At 41.0% G+C, this 27,277-nt stretch overlaps 4 protein-coding genes across 6 annotated transcripts; 1 reads left to right on the top strand and 3 right to left on the bottom strand.

Moving 5' to 3' along the window:
- Positions 1–891: 891 nt before the first annotated feature.
- On the bottom strand, positions 892–21,574 carry LOC122654565 (trans-cinnamate 4-monooxygenase-like). 3 transcript variants are annotated; one of them, XM_043848701.1, is made up of 4 exons: positions 20,754–21,574; positions 20,494–20,627; positions 13,254–13,860; positions 892–902 (listed from the first exon to the last, which is right to left on the bottom strand). In XM_043848701.1, exons 1-3 carry the CDS (start codon positions 21,536–21,538, stop codon positions 13,262–13,264), a joined length of 1,518 nt encoding a protein of 505 aa, XP_043704636.1. In that variant the 5' UTR covers positions 21,539–21,574; the 3' UTR covers positions 892–902; positions 13,254–13,261. The 3 variants fall into 3 exon arrangements, with proteins under 3 accessions (XP_043704636.1, XP_043704637.1, XP_043704635.1); XM_043848702.1 differs by lacking the exon at positions 892–902 and adding an exon at positions 13,022–13,032; XM_043848700.1 differs by lacking the exon at positions 892–902 and having other exon boundaries at positions 13,200–13,860.
- On the bottom strand, positions 6,762–7,739 carry LOC122655372. Its single transcript, XM_043849571.1, has 2 exons — positions 7,440–7,739; positions 6,762–7,316 (listed from the first exon to the last, which is right to left on the bottom strand). The coding sequence occupies exons 1-2, from the start codon at positions 7,737–7,739 to the stop codon at positions 6,762–6,764; spliced, it is 855 nt and encodes a 284-aa protein (XP_043705506.1).
- Positions 8,401–9,143, top strand: LOC122655370 (galactose mutarotase-like; the record flags this gene model as incomplete). Its single annotated transcript, XM_043849570.1, has 1 exon — positions 8,401–9,143. A coding segment is annotated over one exon (663 nt), but the record flags the coding sequence as incomplete, so codon positions are not given.
- A 2,270-nt stretch (positions 21,575–23,844) lies between the features above and the next one.
- LOC122655369 lies at positions 23,845–27,015 on the bottom strand. Its single transcript, XM_043849569.1, has 7 exons — positions 26,911–27,015; positions 26,104–26,661; positions 25,318–25,991; positions 25,026–25,203; positions 24,471–24,575; positions 23,957–24,082; positions 23,845–23,868 (listed from the first exon to the last, which is right to left on the bottom strand). Exons 1-7 carry the CDS (start codon positions 27,013–27,015, stop codon positions 23,845–23,847), a joined length of 1,770 nt encoding a protein of 589 aa, XP_043705504.1.
- Positions 27,016–27,277: the final 262 nt, after the last annotated feature.

Genomic DNA, 27,277 nt, shown 5'->3' with positions numbered 1-27,277 from the left:
GCTCCAGATTGGTGGAATGCGTTAAATCAGGGGCAACTCTCACTTTGGCGATAGGTGGCTCTTTCTTGACATCTTTCAAGCTACTCCAAGTAGCCCTCTCCTAAGTAGCCCTTTCCATGACTTGAACCCCTGACTTGGTGTCTGAGTTTGATACCAAATGTTAGGTACTTGACCCATATACTAGCTCCAGAGCTGATGGAACGCATTAAATCAAGCCCTTTAACCTATCCATACTAGGCTGGCCCAATCTAGCGCTCATACACTATATCGAGCCCCATCAAACACATAACACTTTCTTGCTACCCGGGCTCGCAACTAAAAAAATGGAACAATTCACTTCCCCTTTGATTCACAAATATGAAACATGCTCTTAGGTTATTGTACTTTTCAAAAATCCCTTCGAGATTTCGCTTCTTTGGTTGCAAGCAAAGGTAGCAGGAAAGTTCCTGCAACCTAGGTAGCAACAAAATTTCATCTGTCAGTAAGTGTCCTAATAACCAATCATTAATGAAGGATTAACAAAGACCAAAACTTGGTTTCTTCAATTTATTTACCTTTATAAGTTGTTTAATTTCTTAATCTATTCACCTAACTTTTGATTTGTGGGGTAGCTTCCATGTAACAATGGAAGGTGATGTTTTCAAAAATCACAAAGACAAATTTGAGTCATCCATTTTTTTTTTTTTAAAATATATTATTCTGTAGTGTTTGTTCCAACTTAGAGTTGGGAGAGGGTACACTAATGCCTTGAGTGCCAGCACACATGCAAGGACATACATGAGATGTGTACCAATACAAAAGGGGGCATTCGAACTAACTAAACTCTGAAATTTGACACATGACTAATCTAGACCATTTCCTCTGGAATTGACATATCATCTATCCACACGGAAAGATAAGTACTTGGTGAAATTTGAAAAATAACATACCATTAAATACATCAAGCGGCCTATGTCTAATCAGTCCTGTCGTTAGACATCAACCATTGGAACACCACACCCACAAAATATGAATGCAACGCTAAGAGCCACTTAGGTAGGAAAAAAAGAGACTACCAGAGTGTTGCGTCAAGAAATCGTCGAGCGGTCCTGCGAGTGCCGTCACCTGCAAGTGGACCAAAGGGGTCAACAGAGAGAACCGGTGTGGTTCCGGCCTAGGGCTCTCCGATGCCAAAGTTAGATCTCCTGGCGCAAACAGATGAATAGTAATTATTCAGTATGAGTTTTGATGTCCCCGATGGGGTTGTGTACCTTGCCTTTTATAGTAGCATATGGCGGTGTGGAGAGTCCCAGTTTGATGGCGATTGTGCCGTTGAGTGGATAGAGGCCCTGGGTAACGGGGCTCTATCCTAATTGGCCATCTCCTCGTGGGAGGGAGTGTCTTGGTGGCATCAGGATCCTTGGTGGATAGATACCCGCACGTGGTGATAACGTCCTTGGTGCTTGAATCCTTCTGGGTGACGTGACCTCTAAGCGGCGGTCTAGAGTCCTGATAGTGACATGAGTCTTAACGATGCGATCGGATCGTAGATGGGTGGCCCCCACCTCACGTGCCCACGATGCTGTGCCTGGGTGCAGGCAGCGCCTGGGTGAGGCCGCGCCTGGATGTGTGGCCGTGCCTAGGTGAGGCCGCGCCCGCCTGGATGTGTGGCCGCGCCCAAGTGGTGGCCGCACCTGGGTGAGGCCGCGCCTAGGTGAGGCTGCGCCTGGGGTGAGGCCGCGCCCCGGATGTGTGGCCGCACCAGAGAGGTGGCCATGCCTGGGTGACGCCGCGCCCTGATGTGTGGCCGCGCCTAGGTGAGGCCGCGCCCGAGGGGTGGCCGCGCCTGGGTGAGGCCGCGCCCTGATGTGTGGCCGCGCCTAAGTGAGGCCGCGCCCGAGTGGTGGCCGCGCTTGGGTGAGGCCGCGCCCGGGTGCTGGGACCCGGTTCGTTCTCCTTGGCTATGGAATGGGTCACCTATGACACGTGGCGATCATTGATTGGCCCGGTGAATATTGGATGTATCACAGAGAATTATTGTTGCAAACACAATTGGTGGTGAACCATTCATTAATTTCTATAGATCAGTATTCAATACAATATATACCCATATTTATATTTCTATACCAATCCCACTGGGGAAATATACAGTACGGAAACCCTTAAATAGAGTGCCTAAGTTCATTCGTAGTTGATAGCAAATAGCAGTAAAGATGGGCAGTTGCACATAAAAGAACAATTATAACAAGCACATAATAAAATTAAATTGGGTTTGATGGTTACACGTCAAGTGTCTATATATCCAACATGCAAATATGGGTGTGATTGGGGGTAATGCTCAATATAGTTTCCACCGCCTTTTTGTTAAGGAAAACATCCATATGAATGAGTTGTCTGAAAATGGCTAGTCGTAGTCCGAGACCCAACAATTGTTTTGTAAAGATTTTGCAAAATGGGTTTAAATACAGTTATATTAAATAAATGGGAGAGAGATGGGTGTGCTAGCACCCTGTGTGTCTTTCTCTCTCTTCCCCACTTTGAAATGACTCCCTTACCCCTCAAAGGAAGGAAGAGAGAGACAGACAAATAGGGTGCTAGCTAGAATACGGTGTACCACTAACATACCCAGCCTTTTCCCTAAATAAATATTATTTGAAAATATTTTCAAACCTTTTTGTGCCCGATCACTAGTTATGACAGTCCCATATTAATGTACAATGGTTGGATTATGAATCATGGCGGTGATTTAAATTCATGCCTGCAAAGTCCATTGTGGGTGTAAGTTGTGTGGGAGAGAATTTAATAAAAGCTTCTACCACTGTGGTTTTCAGGTTACACCTTTGATAGGATTGTCTTTTGTGCAATTAAGGATACTTAAAGGCTACCTTTTAGCATCGCACCACTTGGGATGATCATATCAGTTAGATTGCAATCTCCTACACTAATCTACTTATAAAAGAGAAGCTAAGGCCTTGCACAATATATTATTGTCTCTACACTTGAGGTGAGGAAGAGAGCACCTCTCCATCTTCAAGCTTGGGTTACGACTTAGGAGGAGGAGCAATCAACGGAGATCATCACCGAGTGTTGCATTCCTTTGGAGGAACATACCATTAGTGTGTTTTAGCTAGGTAATCGTCATTCCCAGCTGTTTACTTTAATGGCAATGTTCATCTAGATCTGAGTTACTGAAATTTTTGTATTGTATATTCATCGCTCGTCGCTTCCGCTGCACTCTTCAGCTTAAAGTCCCCAATGTCACTATTTACTAAGTCTAGGATTTCACTTTTGTCTGTCTACCGACTTGTAAGGCTTCTTTTTGAACTCAGCCTCCACGCGAACTTGACATTTGTCAATCGTCGATATAGGATTACCTTCTATGATAGCTAGGTTGGAAAGTCTCTTAATGTAGGTTGCACTATGGTGCCTTAACCCAACGTACATGTCATATATCAAATAACTCAATCATGTAAATAGCAGATGTGATTTTTTTTTCATTCATAATTTCAGATATACCAAGTACAAAAATACCATTAGATAAAGATATCTTTCCCACATACACGTTAATTTCCAATATAATAACTTTGTTGGCCTATATTGACAATTTCAGTCCGGCCTTGATGAGGAGTAATCCCAATTCCAAATTACGATGAATCTTAGGCATATGCAACACATCCTTGAGTACGAGTGTCTTTCTCAAAGTTAACTTCAAGATCACTTGACCCTTGCCAATGACACGTGAGGTTTGGGGGTGTCATATAAACCATGTCACCGGAATCAACTGTTGAATAGTTGTAGAATGAATTCCAATCACCACGTATGTACCTAATGGCACCCATGTCAATGTTACATTCTTTTGGTCTCTTGGCCAAGTTCATTTCAGTCACAACTGCTGCAAATATTTCAACCTCCGTGAGATTCACCTTGGCGTTGTTGTTGTAACTCTTCTTCTTGAGTTGTTGGCAGTCACACTTGGAAGTAACCGGGCTTGCCACAAATGGTGCAGTTCCCTTTCTTCCTCATAAATTTGTTGTCCTTCTTAACATGAAGGTTCTCTTTGAACTGTTCGTTATTTCCAGACTTAACAAGGTTAGCCTTGGACTTGAATTCCTTGGGCTTTTCCTCCTTATCCTTTTTTCCGATTCATCCTCTCAATCTTTAATCATATGATTATTTGGTCAAGTGAGCAGTCCTTTCTCTTATGTTTTATACTTAGTTTGAAGTCATTCCAAGAGTCCGCCAAATTCTCCAAGAGAGAGCTTGCCACAAAATCATCTAGTAGGACCATGCCTTCCTTTGCCAACTTCGCAACCAAGACTTGAAATCTATCAAATTGAAATGAAACATTACAACCATCTTTCATAATGAAATCAGGAAAATTAGCCACTACATGCTTCTTACTCTCGACATCCTCCAATGCATACTTCTTCTCCAACACATTAAATATTGTGTATGCGTATTCAAAAGGAGAATACACATTATACAACGAGTTCGGAATCTGATTTTCGCCCTAGTAGTCCTCTTTTAGCCAAGTCTACCTTTTGGCCTTGAGTGTAGGATCAACACTCACCATGGAAGAGGTTCAGTCAAGGAAAATGAGATTGTCAATTGACTCAATGCAAGCACTAACTTTTTCTTCCACCTCTTAAAATTAGAACTAGAGCTACAACAGGAACGGGTTGGGCCGGGCTTTTTAAAACCGCAACCCAACGTTGAGCCCCCTTAGCTGGGCCTGGATCCACGCCTAGCCCGTCCCTGACTTAAGGCCTAAAAAATCCAACCCTGACTCAGGGTCGGTCTAGGCTAACCCTTACTGGCCCTGACAATAAACAATTTTAGGCATGAGGAGTATTGAACTGGCCTTCTAAACTGACTAAACCACCAAACTAGTTGGTTGATTAGAACTCGCTAACTCAAATAATGGATTTATTAATTACAAAAGAAAAAAAATATTGACAATCAAACATTTGCTAAAAAGATCTAACACCTCATGCCCACCCTTGGGACTGGAAATACGTATAAACATCATAGATATTGAGATATCATATCAAAATTCAAACGGAATCATTGAACTTGAAATTAAAAGCCACTGGACAGTGGACACCCATAATTATAGTTCCTTATTTTAGACACTGAATTTTGTCACCTCCTTACAATGATGACAACAAAGACATGGTTAGATGACGACTCTCTTAAGTCACCCATAAAAATATACCAAAAAAAAAAAGCCAGTGTTACCAAACAAAGCTAAGCTGAGACCAACGATACTGACAAAATAGTCAATGGCAACACCGAAACGGTTAGTGGGACCTTTGATAGGGTCGGTGGCACCGACCTAGGCCTTGGTGGCCGTCTAGGCTTCGGCAAAGTTTTGTGTGGCATGGGCAGGTTCTCTCTTGACATGATTGTCGTTAGTTTGTCGAGAGGTCGCCTATTGCCCCCTGTTTCGAACCATGTTTCTTTTCTCACTTTAGTCTCTCAATTTAAGAGTAAATTACTCCCCTCCTCCCCTCGATTATGCCCGAATGCCAAACACCACCCTTGGGTATTGAGTAATAACTCTCCCCTCCCCTGAATTCAAAAGATTCTATCAACTGTACCCATTTGGTGAAAAATCACTAAGGGCCCGTTTGGTAACACTTCTGTTCCAGAACAGGGGTTTTTTACCTTTATCATTTTTTTCTGTTTCTTTGCTAGAAACATGTTTCTGGATGATAAAATGGTGTTTGGTAAACTTGTTCCAGAAATATTTTTAGAACAGAAAAACAACACAAATCCGTTTGGTAAAATCTGTTCTGAAACACCTTTTACCAAACTAATAAATTATTACAGAAATGCCATTACTTGACTAAACTTACTTAAAATTAAAAATCTAAGAATACATCCACCATATGACAATATCCGGAGGTGCATTACATACAACAATTTAAAACCTAAGAAAAAAAAACATCATTTTTAAAACTAGAAAATATTCTAAAAAATCTTTAAAAAGTATTTCCAATTTATTACAAAATCACATGAATTGCATCAATCTTCTTTCTCGTTTAACTCCAACTTCTTCATAGCACTAAGAACGTCTTTCAAGCTTTTCATATTTTTCTCTGCCCCTTTAATTCTACCTTCAAGATATCCGGTCATATAATATGATGCAGGGAAAGAAACCGTAGATGTTGATGCTTCCGAACATGGTGACGTAGGAGCAGTATGTTGTATGGAAGAGCTAGGCGTTGTCTCATCTATCCATGCGAATATACCACACCCACGATTGTTAGGCTGTTGAAAAATTAAACATGATTAACATAGTTGAGCATATATATACTCTCCAAGTTTACCTTAAAATACGGGTAGTATTTGGGATTGTGTTCAATCTCTTTGGGTACTCGATTAAAATTTGGTGGTCTAATCTTTTCCTTAGCCAACCTCCGCATTGCAACCAATATATTTTAAAAAATACGACTAATTGTTTCTCCCGAATGTTGGAACTTATTCTATACATCCCTATTGCTTGCACCTTTACCAACAATCCAAAGGAACATTGCAATTTGTTCATCAACATGTATATAACGAGTGTCCTCTAACCAACCCCTATGAGTCACCCATGAACATAAGTTTTCAAAAACATGCTTCTCCATCCTAAATTCCTCATAACATACAGTTGGGTGCCCATTCAACATCTCATTCACCAATATAGAACCTTGGTATATACTAGTTCTACAAGGTTCCCTATCACGAACCATGTTCAAATAGTATCAAATAAAGCATCCAATGTAAAGCTAAGGGGACTACTTTAAACCATCAAGTATCCAAGCCCATTTTTCAGGTTTAGCTGTAATAAAGATCTCCCTCCATACTGGATCAACACACATACGATCAATAGTCTTCACATACTGGTCCTTAGGAACATCATCAATGCTGTCCAGTATAGCTTGACAAGCACTAGCACTATATTCTGATGTAGCACAAGCACCTCGAATTGGAGATGTGACAGAAGTACTCGTCGCCTTCTCCATTTTCCAATTCATATACCTACCAAGTTGGTTCAATGAAGTTATTGCATCTCCAGTCATACTCTTTTTCCTACGGGATGGCGGTGTACTATCGCGGACACTTTTGTTCGAGTTCTCGTTTTCCTCAAAACCATCTATATTATCATGGAATCTCTCAGTGGGGGGAGGTGTATATACTATATTATCTTCATTACCCTCTGTCATGTCAATAATAGGTTCGGTGCTGCACGATCCTATATTCCCCCGTGCATATGAGTCTTCAAAGATGATACACAACTCTGGCCAGTAGGATAATCCATTTTTCTTAAATTTAGACCATGTTGGATTTGCCTGAAAAGTACAAGATTAATTACTAACAAATTAATCTTAATTATTAATATTGATGATTACTTATATCTAAAATTTTCCTAAATAAAGTCTATATATGTTTACCTGTATTGCTCTATCCTAGACTGATTCATCATCAACTGTGGCTGTCCTTGTCATGGAATGCCAACCAAAACCCGTTGTATCTAGTAGCTTCTTGAAGTTACTGTATTCTGTCCGCAGCTTGTAAATCTTGTTACGCAATTGTTCATTTGAAATGGAACGTCCCAGATAATTCTCCATACGGGTCTTAATGTCATTCCAACCAGTTTTGTTGAATGTACTAGCAGTTTTATTCCCGCATTTCACATTATCAATCATGAATTCAATGAAAATTTTTAACTCAACTTGTGTCCACTTGACATTGTCAATGCTACTACTACCCATATGTCCTGTATATAACAAATGTTCACTTTGTATTCTTCATATGAGCACTATCATAACAAATTAAAGCCCCAAACATAACCCCATCTTAAATCGTCTCGTTAGAGGGGTCCCATTGCAATATTACTAAGCATGCTTATCATAGACATTTATCGCAAGAAACAAGAATGGGAGACATAAAAAAAAATAATAAAAAAAAAATAAAAAATAAAAAACCATGGAAAAAAAGAACTATTGCTTTGATTCCCTACAAGGCTATAATCGATGGGGTGATCTAATGGTTGAAAAACTCAGCTAGATCTAGCTCTTTCGTAAATTCTTATCTTGATATAATTTTGCAACCTGGTTTCATCATGAGAATCCAGAATTCCTATGAATGATGCATGAACTATGAGATGCCTTCTAGTTGTATGGTTAAATGGGTGAAAGTTGAAGATGGAAAAAAAGGAGGGGGGGGGGGGATGGAAAGGGTGGATACTCCATTTGAATACAAGGTATGTTCCTACTTTATTGTTTGTATATAAAATTAAGCTAGAATCTCCTTCCATGCTTAGCAAAGTAGTGTCAGAATTACATTTTGCTCATGTTGTTTGTTATAAACAATGCATTAAAACTTTTTGAGGAACTCTGTTCTCAAGTTGTATTTGCCACTGTCTGTATTTAATCTCTTTTATTCGTCTATTCAGGTGGGAACAAGGGGTTCGATAAGGTGGTGTGGGACATAGTTGACCGTAAAGAAGGGAAAAACCCATCAACAATGAAGCTTGAAATGGAAGCTGTGCCCAAGAACAAGGCTACTCCAATTAACTTAGCTCAGTATACCTACTGCAATTTGGCTGGTCACAGCTCTGGGAATGTTCTTGAGCATGTGGTTCAGATTTGGGCAAATCACATTACCCCTGTTGATGAGAACACAATCCCCACAGGTGAAATCATTCTTGTTAAAGGTACCCCCTTTGATTTCACAACAGAAAAGAAGTTTGGTGCCTCGATCCATGAGGTTCCTGGCTTGGGTTATGATCACAATTATGTGCTCGACTGTGGTGAAGAGAAATCAGGCTTGAAACATGCTGCTAAAGTGAAAGATTCCTCAAGCTCAAGGGTTCTGAACTTATGGACTGATGCCCCTGGTGTGCAGTTTTATACTGGGAACTATGTTAATGGTGTTGTTGGTAAAAGTGGAGCAGTTTATGGAAAGCACTCAGGGCTTTGTTTGGAGACGCAGGGATTCCCTAATGCTATTAACCAACCAAACTTTCCATCTGTTGTTATTCAACCAACTGAGAAGTACAAACATACCATGTTGTTTGAGTTCTCAGTGGAGTAAACAGTCATCTTCGAAGAGGTACATAGGTGCACAAATTCTGTCTTTTTCTTTTTTCAAGTTTCTTTTTTGAAGTCCAACTCTCATTCTAAATGTTGAGTTAAAACAATAAATAATTTAAGAAGGGCAAAGCTTCCAGCCATGAAATTAAACACTTCCATGAAGCAAATAATATGAGTTCTTCACATGAAAGGACAAAGCTTATGGTCGCATCCTCGTACAGTTAATGAGAAACAGAACCAGAACCTATATGCTACTAGGTTTACAAGTTTGATTGCAAAATACATATCCAGAAACATCTTAAATTTGAATCTACAATGGGAGAGTAATTTCATTGACAACCACAGATACACCAACATAAACCAGCAACTAGGTTTTACAATTCAAAGAGATGGTACAAAAACGAGAAAATAATTTATTCCAAATGGATCACAGAGAGGGCTTTTACCTGTGCAGCTTGGATCGGTGTGTGGGAGGTCAGAAATTGTGAACTTGAGCTTCAATCACTGGGGAAGCGCCTCTCAAAGTCCTGGTTTTTTTGGGTTTTCTGCAAAAATCAGAGTATAATCTATAAACCCAACTGCGATCACATCTCTATCTTTTATTTACCCCCAAAAAAAAACCCAACAAACGACCATTTCAATCTGAAACTTATATAAAAAATAAATAAAAATCGGGGATTAGGGAAAAGATGGAGAGAGATCAGAAAGAGATATAAGGGGGAGAGATGGAGCGAGATCAAAAGAGGAGCTTACTGAGATGGAGAGAGATCAGAAAGAGATATAGAGGGGAGAGAATCAGAAAGAGCTTACCGATGGACTTGGCTGGAGAAGATGGTGCTAGAGTCTCGAGAGATCGTGGAGATGAGAGCAGTCTCATGGAGTTTATTTAACAAAAAAATCTAAGAAGAAGAAGAAGCTGAGCAAAGGAAGGAGGAGGAGAACATCATAGACGAAGAAGACGCAGCCGAGCAGACGAAGAAGGAGAAGAATATCACAGACGAAGAAGAAGAACCTGATAAGTAGAGGAAGAAGGAGAAGATGTTGCACAGAGCAAGAAGAAGAAGAAGATACAGGTAGAGGAGAAGAAGAAGAAGATGATTTAACTAAAAGTAGCAGAGGAAGGCGATGTCGCAGAAGAGTGGAGGAGCCCTTCAGATCTTCACAAATGGAGAGTGGGTATCTCGTTGGTGTCCAAGTTTGTCGGGCACACATTTGCAAAAAAGGTACCTTTTGTTTCAATTGAGGTGTTTCAAAAGTGAAAAAAACAAGGGTTTCCTTGTTTCTACATTTGCTGTTTTTCTGTTTTTTTTGCCCGGTTCATTTCACTAGCATAAAAAAACAAACCAGTGTTACCAAACGGTAGATTCCATTTTTTTGTGCCCGTAGAACAGAAAAACACCAAAAACATGTTTCTGAAGTATTACCAAACGGGCCCTAAGTGTTAGAAAAAGACTATTACCCCCTCCTTCTTTTTCTTCTTTCTTCTCGTGCAACCCATTTCCTGCAACTCTGCCCCCTCTCTGTTGCCAACGCAATGGCAGACACTTGGTAGTCATTGAATCCATAGTCCAACCTCTTCTGCAACACCATAGCTCAGAAACTCCACCAACATGAACTCAGCAAACACAAAGCACCGAACCCATTGTACCCATTTTCCTGTTTGTAAATCCAAAAAAAAAAGGTATGAAATATTCAAATATATAGAAATTAATGAGATGCCAGACTTATCATGATGCGCGCATTAAAGGGAAGGCCCGCAGTCGCTCAATTATTTCAAGAATCAAGTCCTCCAGAACCAATCAATCAACCACCATAGAGTAGAGACTGGGGTTAAAAGAACAGTTTTTGAAGGTTCAATGAAAAAATTTTAACAGAAAAATTGGGAGAAGAAAAAGAAAAAAAAAGGGAATCAAACAGTATACCTCTTTGACCAAGGAAATCAATTTCACTTTTCGTTTATGCAATTTGAGAAGCTCTGCAATTTGTTTCTACAATTGGTTGGTCTTCTGGGGCTCTTGCTTCGGTGGATCCATTTGCTTTATTTCAAGGTTACAAAACTCATTCAGAATCTCTTGGGCAGGAACAAAGTACTTTGAGCTCGAAGTGCTTCTATGTTTGATGAAGATTGGCAACAGCTTTTCCCAAAAACAGGGGTACTCGATCCCAAAGAATATTTGGAACTCAACCTCCCAAAAATTCGTTCTCTGATATTGGATGGCTTTCTTGCTCTGGAGGTGGAGGTGGAGGGGGCAATGATTATGGATGTCGTGAGGGTGGTGGTGGTGGTGTTGACCGTTACTCAAGCTGGAGAAACTAGGGTTTTTAGAGATGTTTTTAGGGTTTTGATATGGGTAGGGTGTATTATTGGAACGGGTACGGTTGATAGAATCTTTTGAGTTTAGGGGAGGGGAAAGTTATTACTCAATACCCAGGGGCGGTGTTTAGAACTCGGGCATAATCGAGGGGAGGGGGAGTAATTTACTCAAGATTTAAAGAAGATGGCTACGGTATAGAGGCCCCATGGAGGGCGCCAAACTGATGCGGGTGAAAACTGAAGAAGTGACGTAGATCGTCAGATGCGCCAATCTGCACAAACGAAAGAGGACACAAGAGGTGAGCCCTCTGATACCGAAATCAATTTTCAAGGCAGCTAGTCAAGAAGGAGAGACAGGTTCAATAACAAGCGTAGAACCAAATCAAGGTTCTTCGACGGTCAATTCACCTCAAGAATTGGTTCTAAAACTGAGGATTGAGTTCGATCAATCTGTCATTCCCAGTGTCTTCATCAGACCATAGTATCAGGAGGATGTGTTGTGATGTGACGTGATGGGGCTTCCAACCCTTATGTGACCCAAGATTGATCGGCTTACGTAAGCATGCCTTAAATGCGAAGTAGCTTGTCAAAAGATAATCAATCCTTTTGGTGGATATTGGATTACCTTAAGCATGCCTTCACTAACTGTTGCCGAATTACTATGTGACTTGATACATTGAGATGGGATTCAATGGAGATGTGGATGACAAAGGTTCGTTCCCCGTTTCCCTAGGATGAATAGATATTGCATGCATCATCCTGATGCCTATGCTAGACATAGGCTTTATGACCTATGGAATAGCAGACTACTGATCCTTGGTTCCAAAGTCTTCCATGAGCTGGCTTTGAACCATACCTCTTCCAACCCAACTTCATAACTTGCCACATGTCAAACATCCATACAACAAATTTTTATTGACGTATCAACTACGATTTGAACAATTGTTGGAATTAAATTGAGAATATAGAACTTATCTTTCTATGCTTAATCCTCTTAAATGAAGCAACCATGGATAGTAGGAGATGATGATACAAGAACAAGATCACAGACAGAACTTAGCAGGGCTGAGTCATGCCACCGTTCATTCTCCTTAAGATTGTAGTTGCCCCTATGGTGCAATACAGGTTTTTGCAAGTCGACCTCCAAGACGGAACAACCCCTAAGGCCTTCCAATAGTTGTTGCACTCATTTCCCGGACCACATTGGGGCACTGTCTGGTTATGTTCAATCAACTAAAATAATGGAACTAAGGAATTAAACTTGAAACTCGATACATGCCAAAACAAAGAGAGCAAGAAAGGCGAGAGAGAGAGAGAGAGAGAGCTTTTTAACACTTAGAAGTTAGAATCAATTAGTAGAGAGTGATGGACGTCCTCTGTTCATTAAGGAAAGAAACCCCATAAAAGCATGCTTTGCCTTGCAACGCCATGCCACACCACCACCCGACTTGCCCGACTAAATATGCGCTTTTGTGTAAAGCACCCAAACCAACCCCATACATGAAGAAGGAGAGAACTCTCTTTTCAAAACCTTCCATTGCAGTTCTTAGTCCTATACACTACCTCTTTGCGAAGGAAAAATAAAATAAATTTTCAAAAAAGGTAAAAAAGTATTTTGCAACTTTCGTTTAAAATTCATTTTACAATAAACAATTACTAAAAAATTGGCTGAATTGATACTTTCTTGACCACGCGGTGACGGAAAACTTTCCCCTATGATGAATATTCTTTTTATTATTTTTCCACTTGTCCATGATCCACCATATTTTATAATCCATGCATACGTCAATTCCTTATCGCTAGCTTCACAAGGTAGCCAAAATAAAACAAGTACACCGTAATAATAATAACAAAAGCTAAATAGAGAGAGAGAGCACTTTGAAGATCAAAACACCCTTGGCTGTGCAACAATGGTGGAGTGCTTTAATATTTGTAAGCTGAACTGCCCTCCCTTCTCGGATATGTCAAGCTTAGACTGACCCGGTGGGGGCAAGAGCTCAAAGTTCTGGACCAAACGGCCCAAGGTGATTCCAATGATGGGCAGGGCCAGAATAATTCCGGGGCAGCTCCTCCGGCCAACCCCGAATGGTAGGTACCGGAAATCGTTGCCGTTGGCCTCGACCTTGGCATCCTCTTCCAGGAACCTCTCGGGTCGGAACTGATCCGGGCTCTTCCAGTGGGCCGGGTTATTGGCAAGCCACCATGCATTGACAAGGATCTTGCTCTCAGCGGGAATTTCGTAGCCACCGAGCTTGGCATCATGTAGGTTCATATGCGGAACCAGCAATGGGATCGCCATGCGGAGTCGCAGGGTCTCCTTGACCACAGCTTGAAGGTAGGGAAGCTTCTGGATGTCGGGTTCGGTCACTTGTAGACCGGGTCCGAGAACTATGTCGATTTCGTTTCGGATTTTCTGTTGGATCTCGGGGTGGTTCACCAGTTCCGCTATCCCCCACTCGATAGACCACAACGTAGTCTCAATGGCTGCATCAACCAACATAAAATACATTACTCAAAACTTATATATACTAGTTTTCTGTCCGGGAGTGTGGTCTACGCCAGCACTTGCATGAGTCTATCTCTCTCCTCCACATATGAAAAGACAGTTCTGCCCCTTTGTTTTAAGGAGGAGAGAGATAGACTCATGGGAGTGTTGGCGTAGACCACACTCTCGGACAGAGTTCTTTTTTCCTATCTTCTTTTAAACCTAAAAATGATGGTTGGTGACATTTCATCATCACCGGCTTACCACGTAAATGACAGTACCATACAAAAATAAATAAATAATTATTAGGAAAAAGATCTCTAGCTACATGGTGGTGTTTTTTACACTCTCCAATTGGTGAGCACCCTTGGGTATCTACTTAGAGACAGAGACATCATCTCACGATGCCTTGTGTGAGGGTGTAGGAAACACCACCAAGTAGAGATCGCTTTCCCTTAAATAAATTGTCAAATGATCCATGGTCAAGATTCAAGAACAACAACCACGTGGAAGAAATTGGTGGCAACAAACAATTTCACATCTACTCGAAGTGTTGTGGCAACAAACAAGTTCACATTTTTCAGCCGGCCAGAGTTTCTCTGCAATCGATTTCTTTTAATAAAAGTTTTGCTATTGACCAAAAAAAAAAAAAGGGTAATTTACACATACCACCCCTGAGGTTTGACGAAAGTATGATTTTACCCCCCAGTTTTGGAAAATTCTGCATACCCCCCTGAGGTTTACAAACATTAACAAATACACCCATTCCGTTAGTTCACGACTAACAGTATTAAAAACATGGGGTGAAATGATAAAATTGCCCTTGCATAGAAAAAAAAACCTGCAACTCATCTTCCCCAAATCGATTGGGGAAGATGAGTTGCAGTTATCCTAAAACTCAGTAATTTACTCATTGACTCAGAGCAAGGGAATGATGGTGATGTCGCCGGTGGACATCGGAAGACCTACCTTTGTTCTATTTCATGGTCTGACCGGTGGTCTCCTTCTTCCTGGTCTAATCCTAGTTCCAACCCCAAACAATCACAACCTTTCAGCAATAAGGCTCAGGCTTCCCTTCCTCCCCTGCAACCCCTTTCCATCTCTCGCTGTCCCGTAGAAGAGTGGCCCAGGCCTAGCTCCGATGACCTCCGTCATTGGCCCCATCCACCTACTCCCAGGTCTATAGTTTGTTACATCACACATTTTAGCAATTTGGATCCTCTACTGCCGAGCTGCCCGGCAAGACCGTGCTGCCCAGACACGGTGTTGTGTGCAAAGACCGCCTTACCCCACTCGGGTAAGGCATTTGGGCAGGGGTAAGGTGGACATTGCGCACAGTACTGTGTCTGGGCAGCACGATCCTACCGGGCAGCTCGGCAGTAGAGGAGCCCTTAAAAATCACCTCTCCTGCTCTTCACTCCTCCCATCTCACCAAATAATAAGAAGTCACCCACTGTAGGGCCGAAACTGCTTCATTCTTGAACATCTTATTAAACTATACTTGTCTCCATACTTACTATAGTTTTCCTTCCTTCCTGCATTTACTCTCTCTCTCCTATGAATTATTATTTTGTTTTGGTATGATCATATAAGGTTCTGACGACATCTTTAAGAGAAGAGAAGAGAAGAGAAGAGAAGATGTGGAGGTTAAAGATTGCAGAGGGAGGGAACCCATATCTGTACAGCATCAACAACTACGTTGGAAGACAAACTTGCAGAGGGAGTGTCACCGATAGGTGGAGTGTCTCCCGAGTATTTCAAGAACGATCTCATCTACAAGACCTTGTGGCTGCAAGACAGCCCCTCCGAGGACATCACCAGTATCCTCTACGATGTTTTCGATTATTTCAAAGATGTACGCGAGCAGGGAGGGCGTGTTCTCGTTCACCTCTGCCAGGGGGGGTCTCCCGCTCCACCTCCTTGGTCATCGCCTACCTTATGTGGAGGGATGGCCAGAGCTTTGAGGATGCGTTCCAGTTTGTGAAGGCTGCTCGCGGGATCACGTACAAACCCAAACATGGGCTTCGCTGCCGTTCTTGCAGTGCGGAAGAGGGTTCACGCAGTGCACCACCCCTAACTCGTGCTTCGGATGTACCGGATGGCCCCCACTCTTCCTACGATTCCCTCCACTTGGTTCCCAAAATGTTGAATCATCCGAGCGCACTCGGCCTCGAATCTCGTGGGGCTTTCATCATTCATATACCTTCGGTGATTTACATCTGGGTCGGGAAGAATTGTACTCAGGTAATGTTGAATCAGGCCAGCGTTGCTGCGTCTCAAGTCGTGCGTTACGAGGGAGCTCAAGGACCCATTGTGAACATCGATGAGGGCAAAGAGCCTTCGGAGTTCTGGGATGCCCTTGCCAATTGCCCTCTCCTTGCCAACAATTTCGATAGAGTGGGGAAAGGCAAAGAAGCAAAAGAAGGAAAGGATCAGGTTCTAGCGGCTATCAGTCTTGGTGTTGGTAACAAGAAGGTGAGCGAATATGATGTTGAATGAAGGTAGGTCTTCCGATGTCCACCGGCGATGTCACCATCAGAGTAAATTACTGAGTTGCAGGTTTTTTTTTCTTTGCAAGGGCAATTTTGTCATTTCACCTGATGTTTTTAATACTGTTAGTCATGAACTGACGGAATGAGTGTATTTGTTAATGTTTGTAAACTTCAGGGGGGTACGCAGAATTTTCCAAAATGGGGGGGGGGGGGCGGGTAAAATCATACTTTCGTCAAACCTCAGGGGTGGTATGTGTAAATTACCCAAAAAAAAAATTAGGTGACAAAAGGATTTTGGGTCAGACCGTTATACGTGAATCGATCGGTAATTTTTGTTCTTTCATGGATATTTATTGATGAATGAGTCCACCCACCAAAATTGTGCAAAAATACGTTGGGCGCCAACTGCTGGTGTCAATCTGTGGGTTTGGGCCAATTTCAATTTGGCTTGAGCCCGTTTTATTGTGGGAATGGTGAATCTGAAACCAAATCAATATAGAAAGTGCGGTTTCCATATTGATTTGGTTTTAAGTTCGTATCGGTTTCTTGTATCTGTCAATTATGGTTTCGATTTCGGTCCCAATTTGGGTCCGCTTTAACATACATATTTGGGGAACTGTTTTTTGCATGGGAGCACAGGAACCATGCGCGTCCAACAGCCAATGAGAGCTCGCGCATTGACACATTGGGAGATGAAAATTCCACCATTCTTAGGGATGGGGTGGTCATTTCCACCCCCAATGTATCTGGGCGTGGCCCCTGCGTCCCATGCAAGGGTGTCAATTTAGAACCAAAACCGAAACGAGCTGTTTAAAACTGAATTGATTCGAACCAAAGTAAATCAATTCGCTTTTGGTTTCTAAAGTTGAAATATTTTCTATGTTCGACTCGTTTTGATTTCATGCAAGAACCATATAAAATTATATTCCCTTTAACTCTTTTTAATCAAATGTGGATGATAATTTTTTTCCATTTTAGTGTTTGGTGGACTATTGTCAAAATTTCTGTCTTTTTGACAAAAAAAAAAATTGTTGTGACAAAAGGATTTTGGGTCAGACCATTACACCTGGACCGATCGGTAACTTTTGTTCTTTCATGGATATTTATTGATTAATGAGTCCACTCACCAAAATTGTACAGAAATACGTTGGGTGCCAACTGCCGGTGTCAATCAATCGGTTTGGGCGATTTCAATTCGGCTTTAGCCCGTTTTGTTTTGGGAATGGTGAATCTGAAACCAAGTCAACATAGAAAATGCGACTTCCATATTGGTTTGATTTTAACTTCGTATCGATTTCTTGTATCAGTCTATTAATGGTTTTGATTTCAGTCTTAATTTGGGTCCGCTTTAACATACATATTTGGGGAACTGTTCTCTGCATGGGAGCGCACGAGCCATGCGCGTCCAACAGCCAATGACAGCTCACACATTGGCACATTGGGAGACGAAAATTCCACCATTCTTGGGGACGGGGTGGTTATTTCCGCCCCCAATGTGTCTGAGCGTGGCCCCTGCATCCCATATAAGGGTGTTAATTTAGAACCAAAACCGAAACTGGTCATTTAAAACTGAACTGAATCGAACCGAAGTAAATCGATTCGGTTTTGGTTTCCAAAGCTGAAATATTTCTATGTTCAGTTCGTTTTGATTTCATGTAAAAACCGTTAAACCGAATTGAATTACCTATTTTCAACCCGAATAAAGAACCATATACAATTAAATTTTTTTTAAACTTTTTTTAATCAAATGTGGATGATAATTTTTTTCCATTTTAGTGTTTGGTGGACTATGATCCTAAAAAATAAGGGTTTTTTTTATTGGTGAAAATGTAAAAAAGTTGACCCAAACACTTGAAATAAGATCTAAACCGAATATGAAACTAAATTAAAATTCACTAAGAAGCTGAATACAAAACCAAAAAAAAAATGAAATCGAACCGAATCGAGTCAATTCGGTTTTGGTTTTGAAAGTGTATTTCTATTCACGATTCGGTTCAATTTTGGTTTCTACACTTCGTTTCTTAAACCGAGTTGAAACCGAACTGAATAACTAAAACCGAGCCAATTGATACCCTTAGTCCCATGCAGGGAATTTTTTTCCTACATATTTATACAAAGCTATAGGAAAATCTGATTTTTTTTACTGAGTTTCGGGCTGTTAATGGTTTCTTATCAAGGTAGATCGGTTTCGTTTTAGTTTTGAACCGGTTTTGATGTCGATTTCTTTTGGTTTCCAATATTGTTCAATTTAGTTTCAAAGTCGTAATACCCCAATCCGAAACCAACCCAATATGGCCTCGGTTAAGTTCAATTCGGTAAGCCGATTTACTCGATTCTGCCCCAATTTTGACACCTCTAGCTCTACACCTCTACCTAACTCCAAACCTCCACGAGGACTACTTGGATTTTTCTCCTCTCAAGTTTCCTCATCTGTAAGTTTTTATAAGTACCCCCTTATAAATGTGACACCTGTCCATTTATAATCCAACGGTCAAAAGTGAAGACACTTTAAAACCCAACCCAGCCCATGGTGTATCCAACCCAACCCAACCCAACCAACCCTAACTATGGTTTCAAACGGACCAGGATCTTCTGCGGTACCGGCGGGGCAGCAGTGCACATCCGACGCACAGCAGAGGCCATGTGTGTGCCGTCGGATGTGCACTGCCGCGCCGCAGGTACTCCAGAGGATTTTAATCCGTTTAAAACCCAACTCTCATTTCTCTCCTCTCTCTCCTCTCTCTCGTAACTCTCGGAGACGGCAACCATCGCCGCGGTGACCCAACCCTCCTCTCTCGCTGCCTATGGCCCAGCAGCAGTTGCCTCTTATCTGTTTCTCACTTTCTTGGCCGTTGCCGGAGAGGATGCCCAAAATGAGAAGCTTACGGGTTACGCAAATCAAAGGGAGGGGGAACCGGAAAAAAAGAAAACCCCGAAACGCCCATTTCTCTCATCGCGGTTGCTCCTGTCTCAAGTTTCAATCAAACATGAAACCTCAGGTATCCTGAAATCCATGATGAGTAGAAACCCAACCTCTTAACCTTTTGATTTCAGTAAACCAATAGTCTGAAAACTAATTCTTAAGAACCCATGTCTTCCTCTACTCGATTCTTGCAGACGCATGACCGAACTAAAGAAAATTCACTCTCAGATTTACAGAATTAGCCTATGGGAAGACCATGTGGCATCAACCAAACTATTAGAAACTATTATCCTTTTGAATTCAGTCAATCTCCACTACTTTCGCCATGTGTTCTATCAAATGAGGATGCCCAACACGTTCACTTGGAACGCCATGATTAGAGCTCATTCAAGAACAAGCAACCCAAGTATCTGTATTTCTTTGTATAAAGAAATGTTGTAGAGTGGTGCAATGGAATCACCTGGTCATTTTTTTCCAAGACGTGTACTGATGTGGGAAACGTAGAGGTTTTATTGGGTCTTCAGGGTCAGGTTCTAGTGCTTGGATTCTTTTCAGATGGTTTTGTTCTTAACTCTCTTATAAATGGTTGGATATGTTGATTTTGCAAGAAGGGTGTTTGACGAGTTGCCACAGAGAGATTTTAAGCTTTAAGGCCTCCTCTCTGGCTGTAATGGCGAACCAGCTCCCACTATTCTTTAATGGCGAACTCCTGGTGATGGCGAACCAGAGCTCCTTTGTGCAGAGAGGTTGCAGCCTCTTAGAGTTGCCGTCGCTGGAACACTCCGGTAGAGAGAGAGGAGGGTTGGGTCGCCACCACATTGGTTGCCGTCTCCGAGAGTTGCCAGAGAGAGAGAGGGGAGATGAAGATTGGGTTGGGTTAAGTTGGACAAATCATGGGTTGGATTGGGTTTTAAAGTGTCTTTACTTTTGATCGGGTTGGGTTTTAAAGTGTTTTTACTTTTGACCGTTGAACTATAAATGGACAGGTGGGTACTTACTTAGAAGTACCTGAGAGGAGAAAAATCCGAAATGGATATCCATACCCAACGACAATTACGGCAGAAGAGTTCCAATTTGCGACAGTCACTAAATTGGTTTGTCCATTTATACGAAATTTTACCGGGTCATTAGTTCTAAAATAGTGGTCGCGCGTCTACGTGTCTGTGAGCTAAAATCTCTCCTTTTTAACATTCGAAAGGGTTTCAGTATTAACTTACCGGCAACATTGATGTTCTCGACGATGTAAAGGACGTTATCTTCGTTGATTTCTCCCTTCTTCTGGGCATCAAGGATGTGATCCATGGCGCACTTGAGCCCTGCGTTGTCCGTTGCCTTCGTGCTTGCTAGCTTCCTGCAACCCACAATTCATTCAAAAAACCAAAAAAATAAATAAATAAATCAAAGAAAGCATCATAAAACAGAGAACCCATTAAAGAAAAGAATTGAGGTTTCCAAAAAAAAAAAAATCAAAACGTACTTCCTCTCCTCAAGAAAATGGTCCTTAAAAAGCTGCAACCTTCGGTCCTTAACCTCCTTACAGATCTTCAAATAACCTCTCAAGAAAGGCCTCAAAATGGGGATAAAATCACCATAATTATACTCAAAGCTCTGAGACAACCTACTTCTCTCCCCATTCAAAGTCTTAAGTTTTATAAACAAGGGATCATTCTCACTCTCAAACCTTCTATCAAACATGATCCGGTACATATTGTTGTACATCATAAGCTGCAACCGCCTTCTCAAAACAATCCCAGTCGTCGATGCCTCTGGGTTCTTCATCACATCCTCAACGACCTTAGCTGCTTCCTCTTCCCACCCAAATCGGTACTGCTGAACCACCTTGTTGGTGAAGAAAGGGACGGTCATGATTCGCCGCATCTTTCGCCAATGTTCACCGTAGACGGTGAAAACCATGTCTTGGCCTTTACCTGTGAAGATATCGAAGACAACGTTTCGGGTTCTTGAACCGAATTCAACTCCTTGGGTGTGGAGGACATCTTTGGCGAGATCAGGGGAAGAGACGACAACGAGGTTACGTTGGCCCATGCGGAGGAGTAAGATGTCGCCGAATCGGCGGGCCAGTTCTGTCAGGTTTCGGTGGTTTAAGTCATCGCCGACTTGAAGCCAGTTGCCGAAGACAGGAATCGGGAGTGGACCAGGGGGGAGTTTGAATCGCTTGCCACTGAGCTTAGAAATGCTAATGGCGAGAACGATAGCGCAGAAGAGGCCTAAGAGGGCTTTCTCCAGGAGATGGAAATCCATGGTGCGCAAATTACAGATGGTTTGCGGTGAAGCATGGAGAAGAGGGTTGAGGTGGTTTTATAGGCACTAAGCATACCCAACCTTTTCCTTAAATAAATAGTGGGGGGGCTGTTGTCTGTGCCGCAGCGCAGGGCTATGCCCAGGCACATGGGTGGGCCTAATGAGCACCCTACCCGCTTGAGTGACAGGCCCATGTGTTTGGGCGCAGCCTGTGCTGCGGCACAGGGAACATCCTCCCGTTAATATTATTTAAAAATATTTTCAAACCATTTTGTCCCCGTACACTCCCCGTACACTAGTTATGTACGTGCAATGATCCATTCTCTGTGGCAGAGACATGTAAGAGCAAATTATATGCATCCCTGGTGTTTGAAATAATAACATAACACCTCCCATAATTTCAACATTTACATAAAATCTAAAGGGTTAATCTTATTTTATTTTCATTTTTACCTTTAATGGTTTTGTCACTAAGTTTTTTTTATGGATGGTTTTTTTGAACTTTCACCTCTCTCCATCTCCCTCTTCCCACCTTCTCCTCTTCTTTTCCCTCTCCGGCTCCCTCTCCTTCCACCTTTGGCTCTCCCTCTCCCACTCCCACTCCCCTTCCTCACTGATTGCGGCTGCAGCTTCCTTTTCCCTCTCCTTTCCCTCTCCTCTCTACCCTCCCCCTACAGCTTCTTGCCTCCATCCCACCCTCGCCTACAACTCCACGGCTCCTTTCCCCCACCCAGTCGCACCCTTGTTCAATCCTTCCCCTACAGCTTAGAGGCAACTGGTTATGGTTTGAATATTACATACCCCTCCCCTATACTTCGGCCTAATTACACGTTCCTCCCCTTGGTTTTCCCACCTTACATTTTGACCCCTTATTGCTGATGGTGTTAGGGTGCTGTTAGTTAATGATTTGAAAAGACTATTTTACCCTTTACTAACAAATTGAAATGGCATTTCCAATTCTACCCTTTTCATCATCTCTAAAATCGATTAGGGCTTTCATTTCCACCCACCTCCAAGCTTATCCAGTGACAACAACCTTCAAGCATCTCCAACGACAGTCACCTCCAAACATCTCCATCTCCGACGAAGGGTAATTGCTTCTTCTTTTTTCATTTCATACTCATAGTGTAATACCATATGCTCATTTAGCAAAATAGCTTTCAATCCCACCCCTATGTTCAAAAAATTAGGGCAAAATCATGTTCAAACGAATTAGGGTAGAATGTATACAGGTTGTAATCCGAATTAGGGCAAAATCATGTTCAAACGAATTAGGGCTGAATGTATGTAGGTTGTAATCCGAATTAGGGCAAAATCATGCTCAAACGAATTAGGATTGAATGTATGTAGGTTGTAAACCGAATTAGGGTAGAATGTATGTAGATTGTAATACCATATGTTGATTTAGCAAAATAGAGTTGGCTGATCCAGTTTATTTATAAACTGTGCTTTTATATCCATGTAAATTAAACTCGGTTTGGATCAGATTAATAGATTCCCTAAAACCAACTAACCTAGTTTCTTGTTTGCAGATCCAATGTCTACATCCAGTGTGAATGACAGCAACCATCCTGGATTGAAGTTCAAAAACATGAAGTGTTGTTGTGGGTTTAGAGCAGAAGTAAAAAATCTGAATCTAAGCAGAATCCGGACAAATTTTATTGTGTTTGTGCAGCGAAGAATAAACAGGACAAGTGCAGATTTTTCTCCCAGTATGATCCATATAATGAACAGATAACTGGTGATAGGATGGTGTTGAATGAAGAGATGCAAAGAATACCAAACCCCAGTCCTCCAAATGTGGTGGAAGAGATGTCCAGTTTGAAACTCAGATTAGGGCAGATGGAGCTTAGACAAGGGCAGATGGATGTTAGACTAGGTCGGGGGTAGCTTGTTGGGCAAGTTTTATTTTTCTTTGTTGTTGTAGTTGTTTTAGCCTTTATTGTTAAAAAATTGCGAAAGATGAGTTGATGAAGTATTGTAATCAAGTACTATTTAGCAATGAAATGAACAATTTTTTTTAGTTGTTGTGTTTGTTATGGTCTGTTCCAATCTTCAAAGTGGCAACATTTTCCATTTTTTAGTAGGTAAAAGGGACTGTGAATTTGTAAAGTTGTCCTAGTTCCAAATGGGCAGCATCTCCACTAAAACATGACAAAAATTGACAACTTGTATGGACCTGATCATATGTGAAGTTGTCCTAGTTCCAAATGGGCAGCATCTCCCTTAAAACAGGACAAATTTACAACCTATATGCAAGGATAATATGTAAACATCTAATAAAAATCATATGGGCAACATCTCCCCTAAAACAAGACAAAATTTACAACCTGTATGCAAGGATAATAGTAAAACGAATAAAAACCATATGGGGATCCATAATAAGTAACATCAAATCAACCACACAACATTACATACGTTCCACATAATTCCACCATCAAACACTAAAACTTTCAAACATCCTAAAATTGTTCCCATCAACCTACATCCACAAAGCACTAAAACTTCAAAATACATGACATTGTTTGAAGACCCATATACAACCTGGGTCAATATTATAAAACAAGTTCATAACACTCATAAAAGATAAAAAAAAAAATCCAAGTCTGCAGCCAACATCATCTGACACTTGCTTCCCTTTAAAGTTTTCAAACTACTCAGCTACTTTTTGTTGCTTGTTTTTCTCTTCGCCCATTTAGCTGTCAATTGGGATCTAATCCTGTCTTGTGGAGTCTCAGCTGTAGCAGTAGTAGAAACTTGTGATCTAGTTACAATCTGTGACATGCGCACCTCATCTTCTTACTCATTTCTTTTCTTCTGTTTCATAAAAATAAAACAAAAACAAAGTTAGAATGAGCTTACATGAAAGATTAAAGTTACAATATAGTTACACTACATATAACAGATGTAAAAAAATAATTGAGGGAATTACCTTTCTGGACCTTGAAGTAGTAGAAGAAGATGCCCCCTTCTCCTTGACTGGAGCTCTCTCACATCTCCTCTTGTTATGTCCAAGTCCTTTACAGTTCCCATCAACCTACATCCACAAAGTACTAAAACTTCAAAATACATGACATTGTTTGAAGACCCATATACAACCTGGGTCAATATTACAAAACAAGTTCATAACACTCATAAAAGATAAAAAAAAAAATCCAAGTTTGCAGCCAACACCATCTGACACTTGCTTCCCTTTAAAGTTTCCAAGCTGCTCAGCTACTTTTTGTTGTTTGTTTTTCTTTTTGCCCATTTAGCTGCCAATTGGGATATAATCCTGTCTTGTGGAGTCTCAGTTGTAGCAGTAGTAGAAGCTTGTGATCTAGTTACAATCTGTGACATGCGCACCTCATCTTCTTACTCATTTCTTTTCTTCTGTTTCATAAAAATAAAACAAAAATAAAGTTAGAATGAGCTTACATGAAAGATTAAAGTTACAATATAGTTATACTACATATAACAAATGTAAAAAAATAATTGAGGGAATTACCTTTTTGGACCTTGAAGTAGTAGAAGAAGATGCCCCCTTCTCCTTGACTGGAGCTCTCTCACATCTCCTCTTGTTATGTCCAAGTCCTTTATAACTATCACATCTGACAGTCCTACTTCTCTTTCTAAAATCTGCAAGAGCTCCCTCATCAGGTTCCCTCCTCTTGTTCTTATGAGGTCTACATCGTAATCTCTTCAGTTTTGGAGGCTGCACAACACCTGCTGGACCTTCTTTACTCAAATCTTATATATTTGGGAGGGGATGGATCATATTCTCATATGTCACCAAGTACCTCTGCTTACTGTAACATTCATCACAGTAATCTTCAACAATCCCTCTCTTGTATGAGATTGCTGCAGCTGCATGCTTACATGGCACCCCATTAGACTCCCATACTCTACATATACAACGTCTCTTTTTCAAATTAACCACAAACTTTTTGACAAAGTTTTCTGCAACTTCAAATTCATATGGAGAAGATACAAAGACATGGCAATGTATGGACTGTTCTTTAATAGTTGCTGTTTTGTGCAACACCTTAGGGGTGATTATACTTTCATATGGGCAACCCTTTTGGTACCTATTGTATAATCTCTCCATCACCTTCATCCTGAAGGAGTCAAGTAAATTCAATACTGGCTTGCTCTTCAAAGATCCAACCCAATTGTTAAAACTCTCAGTGAGATTGTTTGTAATAAAATCATTCTTACATCTCAAATCAAATGCATGCCTAGACCATAATGTATGTGATTTCCTATTCAACCATTCATAGGCTGCATTGTCAATGGATTTAATGGTATCCATTGCCTTTTGAAATAGCACCAAAGTAGATGTTTCAGAAACTGCCCAATAATATCTTCTCAATATAGATCCAGGGAACTTTGCCTTGAAGTTCTGGTATAGATGTCTACTGCAACATCTAATATTAGAATACGGGAAGAGTTCATCAATAATCTTTGCCAATCCCTATATAAATCAAATGCACAACATAGAAATTAAATACCACTTAAATTATATCAATTCAAAACTTATAAATTTTCACAAAATAATTATAACATACTAAATCAGGCCGGCATACCTTCTGGTTCTCTGACATAAAAGTCAATGTGTTGTTATCACTTGCATCCCCTAGAGCATCATGCAAACAATCCAAAAAAAAACTCCAACTGGATTTGTTTTCAATTTCTACCACTCCAAATGCAAGTGGGAATATGGAGTTGTTCCCATCAACTGCTATAGCTGATAACAACACCCCTCCAAATCTACCCTTAAGGTGGCAGCCATCAAGTTCAACAAACTTTCTACAACCATTCACAAAACCATCTCTACATGTTTTGTAACATTCAAAACATCTCTTGAAGACTGGATTAGTTGACATATCCACTTGTCTGTCCTCATATTGAAGTATGAACATGCTACCAGGATTTGTTTGCACAACCAGCCTTGCATAGCTAGGTAACATTGCATAAGACTCTACATGATTACCTTCATTCCATTCATGGGCAACCTTGCGTGCCCTCCACAGCTTCATGTATGAAACTTGAAGTCCAAATCTTTTTAGAAAAATAGCTAACATGGCTTCTCTTGACATTCTTAGGTCAGCCTTGAGCTCTTCATAGAGTTTCTCAGCAACCCACTTGTATGAAACATTGATTTTTTTTTAATCTCTGACACATGGATGTTGTGGGTTAAGAGTCTTAATCATATATGCCTTACCATCACCATCTGGAGAAGCATGAATTCTTCAAGTACAACCATTACCTGCACATCTTGTTGTGACTCTTGACTTCTCATTTTTTTGTTTTAAAAGCTGAAAACCCTCTTGAACCATATATTCATAAAGTAATTTTTTGAAATGATTCACATCATAATACACCAAACCAACCTCTAAAGTTATTCTTTCTCTTTTATCAAAACCATCATCACCTTGAAGTTTGTATCCATGGGACTCATCAAGATTATAGTCAGACAACTCATCCTTCTCATCCATAACCCTATCCTCACTTGTTTATCCTTCCACATCAAGCACATCAGCTTCTTCTTCATACTCACTATCACTTCCACTATTATCATTCACATCAACTCTCTCATCCTCACTTTTATAGACCCATTCATCATCAGTAGTGTCTTCACCAGTTGCATTTTCTATTGGTTCACATTCTCCATAACTCTTGCTAGCTGCCCTGGTTCTTGTACCATTAGGTGTCTCCCTACTGGTTGCAATGCCCAAGCTTCCAATTATTGCAAAGGGT

Source organism: Telopea speciosissima, chromosome 3, assembly GCF_018873765.1.
Source record: "Telopea speciosissima isolate NSW1024214 ecotype Mountain lineage chromosome 3, Tspe_v1, whole genome shotgun sequence".
NCBI classification, from domain to species: Eukaryota; Viridiplantae; Streptophyta; class Magnoliopsida; order Proteales; family Proteaceae; genus Telopea; species Telopea speciosissima.
This window is presented reverse-complemented; position numbering and strand designations above follow the sequence as displayed.